The 13,059-nt window shown below is 33.0% G+C and overlaps 2 protein-coding genes across 2 annotated transcripts in view; one reads left to right on the top strand and one right to left on the bottom strand.

Moving 5' to 3' along the window:
* LOC106473940 (ribonucleoside-diphosphate reductase subunit M2-like) overlaps positions 1 to 4,204 on the top strand; it is an 8,634-nt gene extending 4,430 nt beyond the window's left edge. Inside the window, exons 2-6 of the mRNA XM_013934630.2 lie at positions 337 to 609; positions 1,392 to 1,525; positions 1,973 to 2,201; positions 2,914 to 3,132; positions 3,456 to 4,204. Of these exons, the coding sequence (XP_013790084.1) occupies positions 337 to 609; positions 1,392 to 1,525; positions 1,973 to 2,201; positions 2,914 to 3,132; positions 3,456 to 3,608 (1,008 nt within the window). The 3' untranslated portion in view covers positions 3,609 to 4,204. The remainder of the gene's footprint in view (positions 1 to 336; positions 610 to 1,391; positions 1,526 to 1,972; positions 2,202 to 2,913; positions 3,133 to 3,455) is intronic.
* LOC106473939 (E3 ubiquitin-protein ligase RNF144A-like) overlaps positions 3,798 to 13,059 on the bottom strand; it is a 15,421-nt gene continuing 6,159 nt past the window's right edge. Inside the window, exons 4-9 of the mRNA XM_013934629.2 lie at positions 12,716 to 12,776; positions 11,851 to 11,963; positions 11,349 to 11,440; positions 10,900 to 11,044; positions 10,484 to 10,573; positions 3,798 to 6,681 (exon numbers count right to left, since the gene is read on the bottom strand). Coding sequence (XP_013790083.2) covers positions 6,547 to 6,681; positions 10,484 to 10,573; positions 10,900 to 11,044; positions 11,349 to 11,440; positions 11,851 to 11,963; positions 12,716 to 12,776 — 636 coding nt within the window. The 3' untranslated portion in view covers positions 3,798 to 6,546. The remainder of the gene's footprint in view (positions 6,682 to 10,483; positions 10,574 to 10,899; positions 11,045 to 11,348; positions 11,441 to 11,850; positions 11,964 to 12,715; positions 12,777 to 13,059) is intronic.

Below are 13,059 nucleotides of genomic sequence, written 5' to 3'. Positions count from 1 at the left end.
GAACTTGTGTCGCTTAAGTTTCGTCGGAACAAGTTACGGAAAATCAATTAACAAACGGAGACGTAACACCATGTTTGCTTGGGGGTAAACATGTGTGAAATGTTGAACAAGTGTTCATGATTTGTGTGTGATCATTGCTATAATTGAAGTGTTTTTAAACACTGCAAAGCTGGTACTGAAAGTTTTAATTATAAAATACTTTTTAGAAATTAATGTATAAGCTATCACCATGTTGTTGTTTGAACAATAGTTCAACCTTGCTAATGCACAGTGGTTAAACATTTGGACATTTTTTAGACTCTTCAAAACCTATTTGATCCTATTTTCTCATGTTAGCAGGTGCAAAGCACACAAACTCCGGAGAGAAAGAAGGAAGTCAAAGAACTACTTCTGACAAAAAACCCAGGACGATTTGTAATTTTACCAATTGAGTACCCAGATATTTGGGATATGTACAAGAAAGCAGAGGCTTCCTTCTGGACTGCTGAAGAAGTGGACTTGTCTAAAGACATTCCAGATTGGAACAAGTTAAAACCTGAAGAAAGACACTTTATAAATCACGTGTTGGCCTTCTTTGCTGCTAGTGATGGAATAGTGATGGAGAACTTGGTAAATTGTGATTTATATAAGTTTTGGTGAACATTTCTACATTGTAAGCTCAACTTGTGTTGAAATGTGTTTTTTGGAAATTTAGCTAAATTTGAGTTATTCTTTCTGTGAACTTAACCCTTAGTTTGGCTTAATAATCCTGGCTTGCTTTAAATCTTGGGTTTGGTATATAAATACTTTCTGATCAAGTTATGAATAATAGAATTTAAAAAAGGTAGTTTAAATCCTATGAAAGAACTACACAGTATCTTGAATACCTAAAATAAATCTTTGTTTAGGTTAAGGGTTACTGGATCTCCCGAATTTTTATCATAGTGTGTTAAGACAGCGGAAGTCGCGTGACGCTAGTAACACGTCATGAGCTTCTAGAAAATTCATGTCCTTTCGTGAAGCCTCGAGTGTTTACTAGACATGCGGTATTCTTGTATATAAGACCGGCAAGAAGTGACGGGAACAATGGAATGTAATTGAATTGCAGACAGAGATAGTGACGACAATTGAGTCAAGCGCGTGAATCGTTCGTTCGTTGTGAATTACAGCGTTTGTTTAAGCGTGACTGTGGAAATTAAGTGTATTGCAAAGTTGTATTGAGAAAGAATAAACTAGTTTTATTTAAGAAAGGACTTTTATCGCTAAAGTTTCATCGGAAAGAAATTTTACGGGAAATTAACAAACGACGAGAGACGTAACCTTAAGATACAGTAATGTTTGGCAGGAAAATGTTGACATGTTTAGTAAACCAGCATGTAATTACAGCTTCAGTGCTGGGAATATTCTTTTAGGTAGCACGATTCTGTCAGGAGGTCCAGATTACCGAAGCTCGTTGTTTCTACAGCTTTCAGATTGCAGTGGAGAACATACATTCTGAAATGTACAGTCTCTTGATAGATACTTATGTGAAGGACCCTGATGAACGGTTAGTATAGTGGCTGACTTAAAAAAAATCCATGTTTCTGTGAAGTACTTTAATTACATGGCTTATTGTGATACGTATGGATCTGTTAAAATCTACCCTGTGATAGATAAATAAAGTTTAAACGTATTTACATTTTATAAAATATAGTGAATTAATTTGTGAATCCATTACCAGCTTTTACACAATGTGCTAATAGTGCTTATTATTATATCTAGTCATTCATTTCCAAATTGTATTAAATAAGCCCTGGTAAATATTCTAGTGGATTTCCTTTAGCCATTTAATGCCACAGTAATAACTTAAGTTTTCTGGTATACTCATCTAATTTAGTAAGTTTCATTATAACAAAAAAAATTATTGAAAGAAAATATACAAAAAACAACAACTTTAAGTGTGGACTAGAACAGAATCCTAACACACTATTGAATGTTAACTATGCTTGTTTAGGTACAGACTCTTCAATGCTATTGAAACCTTACCCTGTGTTAAGAAGAAGGCTGATTGGGCCCTGAACTGGATTGATAACAATGCTGCCCCATTTCCTGAGCGACTTGTAGCCTTCGCTGCTGTAGAAGGGATCTTCTTTTCGGGTTCCTTTGCCTCTATCTTCTGGTTAAAGAAGAGGGGAATGATGCCTGGCTTGACTTTCAGTAACGAACTGATAAGCAGAGATGAGGTAAATACCAGTTCTGTGGACTCTCTCTCTCTCTGCTTTTTATATATGTTGTGTCTCTTTAAAGTAGAATATGCAAGGTGAACTGTTTCCTATTTCACAACGGTTAAAGTAAGTAGAACTAACATTTTATAATCCACTAATGTGTAACTTTGGTACCCACTTCCATTTAAGTAGTACTAGAGGGAGACTTTAAGTCTAATGAAATTTCCTAAGGTATACGACAGCTAAATTTTGGGGAGAACTTTTTGTAAGTATTTTTGAAACTGGCCACCACTTCATTTTTAGACGTTATTTGGCATAATAATAATAATATTATATTTTTTTGTCAGGACTATTGAAAATTAGTATAGATCTAAGAGTATTGAAAAGTGAAAGCTTTAGTGTAGATATTGTTACACCTCGTAACACGTGATAGTAGTCACGTGACCTCGCTGACGCAACAATATAGTAAATTCCTGATCTTCCTCCCGAGATGTTTTAATCAGTTACTACTTTAATTTTTTAAAATTTAATTCTGTAATGCAACTTTCTGTTGTTAAGCATATTGTAAAGATAGAAGTGTTATCCAACTTTAAAATCTATTCTTAGAACTAAAACTTTCCTCTTTGGCTGAGCATTTGTATTTATTTCTACTGATTACACACTGTCTTCAAACATTGACTAAATTTTATTTTGGAGAGAGAGATGTAGAAAAATAAATTGTATTTTCTAGGGATTGCATGCAGATTTTGCATGTCTTCTCTTCAAATATATCGTGAATAAGCCGTCAGAGGAACGTGTGGTCCAGATCATCGGTGACGCCGTGAAGATAGAGCAGGAGTTTCTGACGGATGCCCTCCCAGTTGCCCTAATTGGCATGAATTGTGATCTTATGAAACAGTATATAGAATTTGTTGCTGACCGACTGTTGGTGGAGTTGGGATTCAATAAGGTTAAGCAAGATTCTGTAGTTACTTTAGTAATAAATTTGTTGGTTAGAGTATTAATTAACCATTTTCTAATTAATAAATAAATAAATAAATAAATATTTGTAATGGAAGAATGTTTAACGTGATACAATTCTTAATTTTGATAAATATTTCATCTGTAACTATCTCTTATATCTGGAAAATGAGGGGGATGTTGGTATAGTAACTGTTAGCAGATGTCTGTTACTTGTAACTTTAATTTCTTATGGTAAGGTACTGCATTAAATTTCCTGTACTTGGGAATAAGTAACTTAACTTACGAAGCTTATTATTCATTTTAAAACAGATCTACAAGGAAGAAAACCCCTTTGACTTTATGGAGCATATTTCACTAGAAGGAAAAACAAACTTCTTCGAGAAGAAGGTAGGAGAATATCAAAGGTGTGGAGTTATGGCCAAACGAGAAGAACATACTTTTAGGTTAGATGCAGACTTTTAACAAATACTCAAAATACAGTTTTTAAATTTGATGTTACTTTTATCTATTTTATTCCAGTTTTAATATAATAAGAAAAAAAAATCACCACATTGAAGGTGGTGTTTACAAGTCTGTGTTGTAACACTTGTAGCATCATATACTGGTAAATATAACATTTAGAAAAAAAAAATAAAACAAAAAAAAAAAAACTAATACATTTGTAGTTTATTACTATTTTTCTCACCACACACTTAGTTGTAAGAGGAACGTTATCACAATTTCTAAACATAAATATATTAAATCCTAAAGCTTTTAGGAGAAAATGTGTATATCAAGCATGATCCTCTATGTTAATAATGCATAGTACACATCTTGTAACAAGTTCAGTTGTGCGTGTTTTTAAATTAACTGTAAACTTTTTAAATTGTAGCTCTCCACTATTATATCAAACTTTTGTGTAAGTAAACTGAATGTTAAATTTTTATTTTTGAACTTGGTATAATGATGTGGCATGGGAGTTGTAAGTTATATAAGTTTGGTTGATGTACTAACTGCTTAAGTTGTTTTGGGGGGAGGGTATATATCATTTCCACAATAAACTATCTTTTTTCCTTCTACTAGCTGTAAGTTCATGAACAATGTCTAACTAGTTATGTTAAACTTATCAAGTACAAGTGTTTACTCAGTGAAACTTGGTAGTTTCTACAGAGAACTGCTTGGGCAACTCTTGCAAAACAGAAGTTACAAGAAATTTCAATTTAAAAAACCACCCAATAAATATTTAAAAAAAAAAATATATACCATTACAGAGTAATCTACAATTGGTTAGTCGATGTGGACCAACAGTGATAAACTGGACATCAGTTCATTTGGTCATTATCTAACCTTTATTGTAAAGAAAGCGATTTTTACTAAAAAGAAAACACTTCAACTATGAAATTCTTAGTCTGTTGAAACCTTGAATGTTGATACTGTAACTTTGGTTCAAATAAGTGGTACCAACAGAACAACTACAGTAACATGAACCTATAAGGAGTAATGTAAGAAAAGTTGTATTAAGTTAAGCTGTAAAATTGGTTAATGCAAGTGTTTACCATTCGAAAGCCTTTCAGAAATAAAAACACTGGTTATTTGTTTCTAATAATGCCATTCAATAGACAAAACTCGTCTACTAAAGACTCTGCCTTTGCTCCAAAAATTTTAAATATTCAAACATGCAAAAGTAACTGTTTTTTGACAATGGTTTTAATATAATGACGTATTGTTCAGAAAATAAATAGTATAGTGAGTAGTCTGTAAGCTGCTGGTTTATCAATACCTTGTACACCCACCCCCCCTAATTCATCATTTGCATTTCAAAAGCAATGTTTACAGAAATAAGTTAAAAGAACCTTGGATGTTTCAGCAGTTATTCATCAGGATATTAAATACCCTTAGTTTGTTTAATTCTACAGATTCGTGCAACATGTAAAGCATCTTGTTTTCATGCTATAAAAACAGTATGTAATAATGTGTAACTCTAAGTTCTGCTAATAAGATTCTTACTCGTGTGACATGAAATATCTATTTTACCACATTTTGATAAATATTTTAATCTTATTAGTTGTCTATTTCATTTGCTAGCAATACTGAATAAATTTGGATTGTATTAACTGTTAGGCCAAAAAAGTATCAAATTAATACAGTTGTACAGGACATGTGCTAGAGAGGTTAATATTTCTTGTCCAGTTTAACTTTGGGTTTGTACAAAGATAATTTTTTTCCCCTCCTTTCATGGTATTTCTTAGCTATCTGATGCAGTCCATTCCAAAAAACTTTTAGAGAGGGAGTGTCACAAACTTAGATTATGATCTAATTTTACATTGGTCCGTGACGTAAATCGTCATTTTACATAAAATCCTTTTAAACACAGCTGAGTCTGACGCAACGTTATTTCATCCAAAATTAAGTCAGGCTGACTAGATATATACTATGGCTTAAAATCTGCATACAGGTTAGCAGTAAAGGTTCATGCACGAGGATAGTACACCTAAGTTTTAAATTTAAAAGTAAAAAAACTTGCACTCGAACAACCATCTTAACATAAATACAAAATTAGTATCAAAATCCAGATATAATGTAAAAGGGTCATAGTTTGAATTGCATCAAGAGTTTAAAAAATCATGGTAGACATATCAAAATCTTGGAATTTTCAATGCTTATTTTTGCCAGATGAAGCACGTTTAAAAGCCACAGTGACTCGTATTAACTTATCTTCAATGCTCCAATGGTAAAGAACCTTAAATATGAAACAATACTTGACAACTGAACTGTATATACTTGTCAAAAAGTTTTAAAATTAACAAAATATTTCTTGTCCCTGAAGTTTGTATGAAGACTTCACAGGAGATACTTCCCTCCAAGGTCCAAACTGATTCACTTTCACATATTCCAAGGAAATTCTTCTACCAGTAATGTAGCTAAACCACATCAACAATCTGGTTTTAATGTAACTTATGTTTCTTGTCCCTGAAGTTTGTATGACGACTTCACAGGAGATACTTCCCTCCAAGGTCCAAACTGATTCACTTTCACATATTCCAAGGAAATTCTTCTACCAGTAATGTAGCTAAACCACATCAACAATCTGGTTTTAATGTAACAAAATATTTCTTGTCCCTGAAGTTTGTATGACGACTTCACAGGAGATACTTCCCTCCAAGGTCCAAACTGATTCACTTTCACATATTCCAAGTAAATTCTTCTACCAGTAAAGTAGCTAAACCACATCAACAATCTGGTTTTAATGTAACTTATCATGTTGTTCATCAATCCCATCAACAGCTTGTAATATGATGACTTAAACAGCTGTAGGCTCCTCATCAATTAGTTTACAACGTTTAAACAGCTGTAGGCTCCTCATCAATTAGTTTACAACGTTTAAACAGCTGTAGGCTCCTCATCAATTAGTTTGCAACGTTTAAACAGCTGTAGGCTCCTCATCAATTAGTTTGCAACGTTTACACTGACAGCAGAGAAAACATGGAGCTCCGAGCAACAACAGTGGAGATGCTACCAGTAGAAGAAAACCAAACCCAGCAAATATACACACAACCTGCAAAGAAAACAATGGATGATCTTGGTTAATTGAAATATGTGAACCATACGCAATAATTAAAATAACACGGGACCCTAGTTTAAACCACCAGCTGTATGGATGATCTTAGTTAATTGAACTATGTGAACCATACGCAATAAATAAAATAACACGGGACCCTAGTTTAAACCACCAGCTGTATGGATGATCTTAATTAATTGAAATATGTGAACCATACGCAATAATTAAGATAACATGGGACCCTAGTTTAAACCACCAGCTGTAGACGTTATTTTCATCTATGCTGTGCCATCTTCTAATGGTGTCAGTACTCGTCTTTTAACTTGCTCATTTCTGTATTTCTAGCAATCTTGGTCTTGGTGAATATGTAACAACATTTAATGTTGATAGTTCTTGACTAATAATAATATACTAATTTTGATAATTATGATTACTTTCAACAGTTTAATGTTTGTATTTACATTAAATACAAAGTTAATATAAGAGGTCATCAACAAGTGTTCCTCGGTGATCAACCGTAAGTTTGCAGGTTAAGACACTAAATAAATTGGGTATTGATACCTGTGGAGGGCAGGAGCACAGATAGATGTGTAGCTTTGTGTTAATAACAACCAAATCAGTAAGTAAAGTAATACAAAGGTTATATTTTTATCTGTACAAGTTGTAATTAAGACCTGACAGTAACTGTTGTTGCTTCCGAAGTAAAAGGAGTTGTTATCACCGTAGTTTTGGAGTGACTAATAAATATCGTAATGATCTACTGTTTGTACGCTAACCCTAGTAATGCAGTATTTTATGATGGTCAACATTTCTTGGTAAATTGCCTTATTACCTCTTTGTTAAGAACTTAAGATATAAAATGTAAGTTGTATGCGCTCGTGTAGAAATGTATAGACAATCTTTTCCTCTGTACTGGTTCAACGTGCTTGACGATACCTGCTGATTTGCTGACGTATTCTACACAAGCAGAGCAACACGAGGCAAAAAACTTCAACAGTGTTGAATCGCTACTTTTATAATTGAAAAAAGTTGAGTTTCTCAACAGGAGGAACAGCTAAAAAATTGAATTAACTTATAATTACAGCAAACATTATTGATCTGATAGCTGGAGATGAGCACAGTTAAGGCTTAATTCTATCTTGCAAATTCTAAAAATAACTGTCTTTTTATAAACGCAATTTTGTAGTTTCGTTTATTGTTATGCCTACTTTGTAACTGTTAAAAGACTTGGCATTTGAATACAAGTTGTCACCCTAATGGCTAAGCAGTAAGCTTGATAACTTATACACTAAAAAAGATGTGTTAATAACCACAGTGAATAAAGCACAGAGCTTTATGTAGCTTTGCACTTAAACAAATACAAATAAATCAAGCCAATTTTAATATTAAACTACTAAACATTTCTTGATTTCATCTTTTGCATACTGCAAATATTGAGTTTGATAATTTATAACCTGTTCTTAATTTCAAGTACATTACATAGGTAAAAATATACAAGATAAACATTATTCTGTCATATAATGGTAAATAATGATAAATTCTTCTTCTAAAAATTAATTATAATCTAACAATATTTGTAAGGAGAATAATTATCCTATTTCTAGTATTTCACGAAAAAAAAATTTTCTGTATATCAGGTTATCTCCTTTACATATTGCTTGATCAGCATTTTAACTTCTGTATATTTTCTGTATATCAAATGTTCTTCTTGATAAATCCTTATACAATGAAAAATGCAAAAAAAAAAAAACGATTCTCTGAGACCTGTTCCTACTTGGTCAACTGTATGACCCTGCAAATTATTAATTGTGATGGTAAAACCATTGAATTTTATTATGAATTTCAAGATCTTCTCTTTGGACTGTCTTCCTGATTTTGGCTTTGTTAGCCTGCTGCGCTGAAGAAGTTACCTTTATTTAGGGCGTTTTCAAAATTGAAATGTATTGTGGGTAAAACATGCAATTTATTATAGTTATAGCCGAGACTTCTGATTGGATAGAATTTGGTGATGTTGTGTCAATTTGTCTTCTTGACAACCAAGTAAACATATTAGAGAATTTTAGCCAATGATTATGATTTTTATGTGCCAGCAATACCAAGCATGGGGTCCACGTATACCCGATTTCATTTTATTATTCATCGCTATCTCTACCAACCTACTCTCACATGTAATTATATGCCCAAATTATTGTATTATCCATTTTATATATATACACACACACACACACGTGTACGGCTGGAAGAATTAAAAAAAATCGCAACAGAAAGCATAATCATTTAGTGCAACAAGTTGAATGTCGATCAGTATTGCAATGGCCAAGATATCTGTATGATAGATGGACAGCTTTTCATCTTGATATAGTAAATGAAATCAACTAGATAATACAAATGTATACATACCGAATTTGGTGTTTCTCATTTTTATCATACCTTTGCCTAGTTTAACAAGTCAATTTATTTTTGTTGCAGAGGATTGAGTACCTTATATTGAAATGATTTGAAATATGCAAATTAATCAACAAATTGTGTAACAAACACAGGTGCCATTAAGCCACAGTGGAACAGAATGTAACAGAACTACATTTTGACATTACACAGATAATGTGATGCCACCAAAAATTGATTACTTTTTGAAAGGGTATGCAACAGTCCTTTCTGATGCAAAATATTCCACAGTGAAATCATGTGTTTAGATGAAAGATTTAGAATTTCCAAGACAAATTGAATATTGTATTATGAAAGGGCTCTCAGTTGCTTAAATATATTAAAATACAAACCTTAAACTGATTTTATACTAAAACTGTTATATGGTTCAAATCGAGTACTAAGTGACAATCAATGCCAGGAGTTGTGCCAACAGGTCCAGACAACAGGCCGACTGTCTCATAGAGATTAGAAGAGATTTCCATTACTGATGTTACCAGTGACCTTCTGGTTGTTACTGGAAGTAGAAGAGATTTCCATTACTGATGTTACCAGTGGACTTCTGGCTGTTACTGGAAGTAGAAGAGAGTTCCTTTACTGATGTTACCAGTGACCTTCTGGTTGTTACTGGAAGTAGAAGAGAGTTCCTTTACTGATGTTACCAGTGTACTTCTGGCTGTTACTGGAAGTAGAAGAGAGTTCCTTTACTGATGTTACCAGTGTACTTCTGGCTGTTACTGGAAGTAGAAGAGAGTTCCTTTACTGATGTTACCAGTGTACTTCTGGCTGTTACTGGAAGTAGAAGAGAGTTCCTTTACTGATGTTACCAGTGACCTTCTGGTTGTTACTGGAAGTAGAAGAGAGTTCTTTTACTGATGTTACCAGTGACCTTCTGGCTGTATGCTGTCCTATTTATTCCTCATTCTGTTTGCGTTTCCTAGCTACACCACATGATACTTTAATGTTGATGAAGATCTTCAACCATTGCCATTTTAATCTTACTGGTACACAGAAGGTCAATTTACTAACACTAAAGTAATGCTGGGTCCGATATTGAAGCTTCTCTCGGTGTTTTACTTTCTCCCATCCATCTGGAGACCAACCATTCTAAATTTTATGCATTAGTGCCTGCGAGTCAGTTGCAAATATTATGTTGGTGGCACTGTTTATGGTTCACTATGCAATTAAAAAAAACTTTACCATTTCTGGAGATTCCACTACAATATGTACGTAACAGTTCTTTAAGTTATCATTTTATTATGTAACATATTAAACATGTTATATAGCTAGTTGATAACACACTTAAAACAGCTCAAAGTGAACAATAAAAGAAACAAACCACAGCACACTCCAAGTACCACATACGTAAACTCACCTGAGTTCGATGCCACACAACAGAAGCTCTGGTATGGCCAAGTTTATTCTTACAAGGTCCTTTATCATAATGTCTCAGGAGAAAGTCATCCTAACAATTAAAGAAAGAAAGTCAAAACACTAGTTGTGATACACAATCACATTAATGCACCAGTAATGAGATGCTACAACACATACATGTACATAGCAAATATTGTCAATTTAACCTTGAAAGTGAAGTTTTGTAGGTACTTATAAATATTGTAAACAAAGTCTAGAGCAGCAGCAGCATTGTTTAGTACAGAAATATGATTAACTAATTCTACTGAACTTCTAGTACAACAATGTAATTCACAAGTGTGAACAAGAATATCTGATATAGAAACTTGTATAAAAAAGATTGAAATATATAAAACACAGAGTAAAACAACAACTTACATCCAGTGATGTTAAACAGTACCAACAGAAAACATGTTTACATCTTTTACACATCATCTGTGCACATCCTTCATCTCGTTCAATTAAAATATGACAGTTAGGACAACGCTTAATGCTGGAATTGTTAACATCCACTGGTAGAGGGCTGTAGACGAAACATAAAACTAATAAATTCAAGGCAAAACAATACCAGAAAAAATAGACATGATGAAATTGGAGCGTATGATTTTAACATTTTCAGACCAAGGAGAAGAAAAAATAATATTTGATGGTGCAGGCTGCACATTATTTTTGACTCTAGATTGAGCTAAAGCAGTCTTTAATTTACAGTGTTGGTATTATTCCAAACTATTAATATAATACGTCTTTATTTAGTATTAAACAGTAATAACGTATCAATGAGCTTGCACATGCCAGTTCCAAACAAAACACTAGAGGGCGACACTTACTCCTCTTCATCTATCATATCTTTCCTCAGCTCATCGCAGGTTTTAGATGGATGCCACTTTTCCTTACATACAGAGCAAAATGCAAAGCCACACTGCAAAGGAAACATCAAACCTTCTATAATCATGTGTATACATTAAGTTACTCATACAGAAACATGGTTGCCAATATGTCTGATAATTAGGATAAATGTAATTAAACTCAAATTCTCCTTAAGTAATATGTTTAATCTTCGAAAAAAACTTATAATTTGAAGAGCAGAGGTACGATAAACAGTACACTGAAACTGGTACTAATAACTTCTGTGATTTACATATTACCTTCACCAAGTTTTTACAACAGGACAGTGAGATTATCAATATTATCAGTTTATTATTATGTATTAAGATATCACTTTACTTCAGTTAAACTTAAGATGTTTCTTGCTTTGCTTATAACCTGGAAATATGTCTATTGGTAAATCCTTCTATGCCTTAAAGTACTCAAAGACCTGAATACACTTACCTTAGGACAAAAAACAGCCACATTCTCTTCACCTTTCACAGTAGGCCTAACATAGCATATCGTTTCACAATTTATTCCAGGACACCAAGTTCTTGTGGGATCCAGTTCTACTTCTGTAACCATAACAGTTAAATGGAAGAGTCAATCCTAGTAATGTTTCTAACTCTTGTGGGATCCAGTTATACTTCTGTAACCATAACAGTCTAATGGAAGAGTCAATCCTAGTAATGTTTCTAATTCTCGTGGGGTCCAGTTATACTTCTGTAACCATAACAGTCTAATGGAAGAGTCAATCCTAGTAATGTTTCTAACTCTTGTGGGATCCAGTTATACTTCTGTAACCATAACAGTCTAATGGAAGAGTCAATCCTAGTAATGTTTCTAATTCTCGTGGGATCCAGTTATACATCTGTAACCATAACAGTCTAATGGAAGAGTCAATCCTAGTAATGTTTCTAACTCTTGTGGGTTCCAGTTATACTTCTGTAACCATAACAGTCTAATGGAAGATCCAACTATAGTAACATTTCCATTTCTTGTGGGATCAATCTATTTTTGTAATCATAACATTCAAGTGGAAGAGATAAAAAGAATAACATTTATAATGTTCTCTATGGCTTTTATAGTTTTTACAAGAAAAATATTAAGGTTAAAATGGTTTAGCATACTTTAAAAGAAAACTTTCTGATTCCTAAAGACCTGTAAACTTATCAAAAAAAAAGAATAGAAATTAAATCCATTATAATTATGAATCTTCACACCAACGTGTTCAAAACTAGTCCACTAAGGCCTTTTAATTTGAAATCAGAAAGTGTAATGTCAGTTTACATTAGAATGATTTCAAGCACAGTCACTTCTAACTTACCTCTATTTAGTTTAAATCTTTTGAACTGTTTATAAACTTCTGGGTTCACCAACTTTTCTACCTAAAAACAAATGTATTATTATATCACAGATCTTGAGTCAGAATGCAGGAGAAATAAGAAGTGCTCGGTTGTTAATATTATATCACAGATCTTGAGTCAGAATGCAGGAGAAATAAGAAGTGCTTGGTTGTTAATATTATATCACAGATCTTGAGTCAGAATGCAGGAGAAATAAGAAGTGCTTGGTTGTTAATATTATATCACAGATCTTGAGTCAGAATAGCAGGAGAAATAAGAAGTGCTTGGTTAGTTAATTATTTAGTTATAACCTAAACGTAATAAT

The sequence above is a fragment of the Limulus polyphemus genome, unplaced genomic scaffold (assembly GCF_000517525.1).
Source record: "Limulus polyphemus unplaced genomic scaffold, Limulus_polyphemus-2.1.2 Scaffold6657, whole genome shotgun sequence".
NCBI lineage: Eukaryota > Metazoa > Arthropoda > Merostomata > Xiphosura > Limulidae > Limulus > Limulus polyphemus.
This window is presented reverse-complemented; position numbering and strand designations above follow the sequence as displayed.